This window comes from Aplysia californica, unplaced genomic scaffold (genome assembly GCF_000002075.1).
Source record: "Aplysia californica isolate F4 #8 unplaced genomic scaffold, AplCal3.0 scaffold01453, whole genome shotgun sequence".
Classification (NCBI taxonomy): domain Eukaryota; kingdom Metazoa; phylum Mollusca; class Gastropoda; order Aplysiida; family Aplysiidae; genus Aplysia; species Aplysia californica.
Window position 1 is genome coordinate 60,213 of NW_004798723.1, and position 2,500 is coordinate 62,712.

The 2,500-nt window shown below is 39.1% G+C and overlaps 1 protein-coding gene across 1 annotated transcript in view; it reads left to right on the forward strand.

The window, feature by feature from the left end:
* Positions 1–1,345: 1,345 nt before the first annotated feature.
* Positions 1,346–2,500, forward strand: part of LOC101853670 (aminopeptidase NAALADL1) — a gene marked incomplete at its 5' end in the record, with an annotated part of 6,178 nt that continues 5,023 nt past the window's right edge. Inside the window, 1 exon segment of the mRNA XM_013090744.2 lies at positions 1,346–1,484. Within this exon segment, the coding sequence (XP_012946198.1) occupies positions 1,346–1,484 (139 nt within the window).

Consider the following 2,500-nt stretch of genomic DNA (forward strand, 5'->3'; position numbering starts at 1 on the left):
AGAGAGAGAGAGAGAGAGAGAGACCCGGCTACAGTCTTCACTCTTCCTTGGTTCAGGTGTGTAGTGTAGTGTGTCATATCATGCTGTGATGTGTGATAGTAGTCTTTGTTCTGTGTTTGCTCTCTTCCTTAGTTCGGGTATGTAGTGACTGTGTCATAATTAATTATATGTTGTAATGTGATGTGTGATAGTAGTCTTTGTTTGCACTCATCCTTAGATCAGGTGTGTAATGACTGTGTCGTATTCTATAATGCCTGAGAGTAGTCTTTGTCTGCATTCTTCCGCTGCTCGATTTGATTTGAGATGGACTTTAAATTTTGGTGGTCCGACCTCTCAATTTAATTAAATAACCTAATACATGATGTAATGTTATTGATGGGCTTGGAGCGTTAAACCCTTAGGCCTACACTTACATTTACACACACCCCCGGGAGGACATTAACCATGTTCTTATGCACAGTAGAATTGTAAATGGGCTGATTCATCAATGGCATGCTCATAACTGTGCCTGAACTGCAACAGGTAACTGCTGTCTTTCCTAATCCGTGCTATCGTCATTTCCCTCTACTTCTTTTATATGTCTGTCACACTCTTGTGACCCGCTATTTCCATCCGGGGTGCCTTGATAGTTGCGAAGCAGACTTTGTGCTTGTGAAGCTAGAGAGGTGAGCAGAGTAAGTCTGATTCCCTGTAAAGACTTCTCTGGTGACATCCACCCCTTGGCGCTCGTATGACTTTGTGCAGTTGCGAGCGCCGTAAAACCCTCTACTATAAAAAAAAATTTAAAATCCTTAGTTCAGATGTGTAGTCCCTGTGCTATATTCTGACCTGTCTGAGAGTAGTCTTAGTCTGCATTCTTTCACGGCTCCGATTGGAGATGGACGTTAAATTCGGATGTCCGGCCTCTTTAATAACGTAATACATGTAAAGTAGTTTATTAGGCTAGGGGCGTTAATCCCATACACTTACACTTACACTTACACATACACATACACATACACATACACATACACTTACACATACACATACACATACACATACACTTACACATACACATACACATACACTTACACATACACTTACACATACACATACACTTACACTTACACATACACTTACACTTACACATACACTTACACATACACACACATACACATACACATACACATACACATACACATACACATACACATACACATACACATACACATACACATACACACACATACACATACACATACACATACACATACACATACACATACACATACACATACACATACACATACACTTACACTTACACATACACTTACACATACACATACACACTTGTTTTCCCCCACAGATCCTGAGTGACATTGTGCTTCGCGTGTCTGACTCGGCTGTCATCCCCATGAACGTCACACACTACGGCACCATGATGCGTGCTGGTCTGGCGGGGGTGCAGAAGAATATTGACTCTGTCCTCGGGGCCAACGAAACAGGTGACAGATTACTGGGGAAATGCGATCGGACATATTATGTGAGGCAGCGTGGGGGAATCAGGCTCTCGTCAATTTTTGGGCATGTGGAGTTATTGGTATCATCTTAAAGCTTATTCAGTTGTCTTTATTTGGATGAAAAAAATATCCATTTATCTTGAATACAAGCTGAGATATTTGCGAAAGAAGGAGTTGGGGGTCACCTGTTTTCAATGGTAAAATTAGTGAGAAAATAGCCGCCAAAGATTAGTTATTTCCTTATCTTAATAGTCTGTGGTAACTGAAAATTTACATTTTTTGTGCCTTTAATCATTGTTTTTCAGAAAAATCCACACAGAAATGAATTCTTTAAAGGTCATGAAATGTGTTGAGCCGAAAAACACAAATTTGAAAAAAATTCACAAACCTACGGAAAAATGCAAGTTTCTTCACTTTGATTATTTTGACGAGAGCCTGATTCCACCACGCTGCCTCACATATTACTTTTTTTAAAACGCTTGTTTTGTGTCAAACTGATCAGTAAAGCATTACCCAGATGAAGAATTCATTTATCTTTGACTTCCGGGTCAAACTAAGGGCTTATTAACTCATACTTTTTTACATTCGGCCCGTACCACAATACAATAATAACTTCGCTTCGGATGGTGGTACCGTCCAGACGTGGTTAAAGAGTTAATTAATGCACATTAATATGGTACATAATAAGTGTATAGAAACATAGATACATTTGTACTGAAGCAAACAGATAATATCAATCAATAAGTCAATTTTTATTAGTCTCTTTGGGGAAAATTTGATTTACAATGGCGTAGCTTTTCTTATACATATGATGTAAATATGGTCCATAAGTGTATAGATACATAGATACATACATACTGGAGCGAACGGAGATACTACAAAAATATATAACACTGCAAGTGATAAAAAGAGATTTCTTAACTCTTTGCAGTCACACAGCCAGCAGTACAAACTATCCCATCTGGTCACCCACCAGGAGAGTGGCTGCAACAAACTTCTCA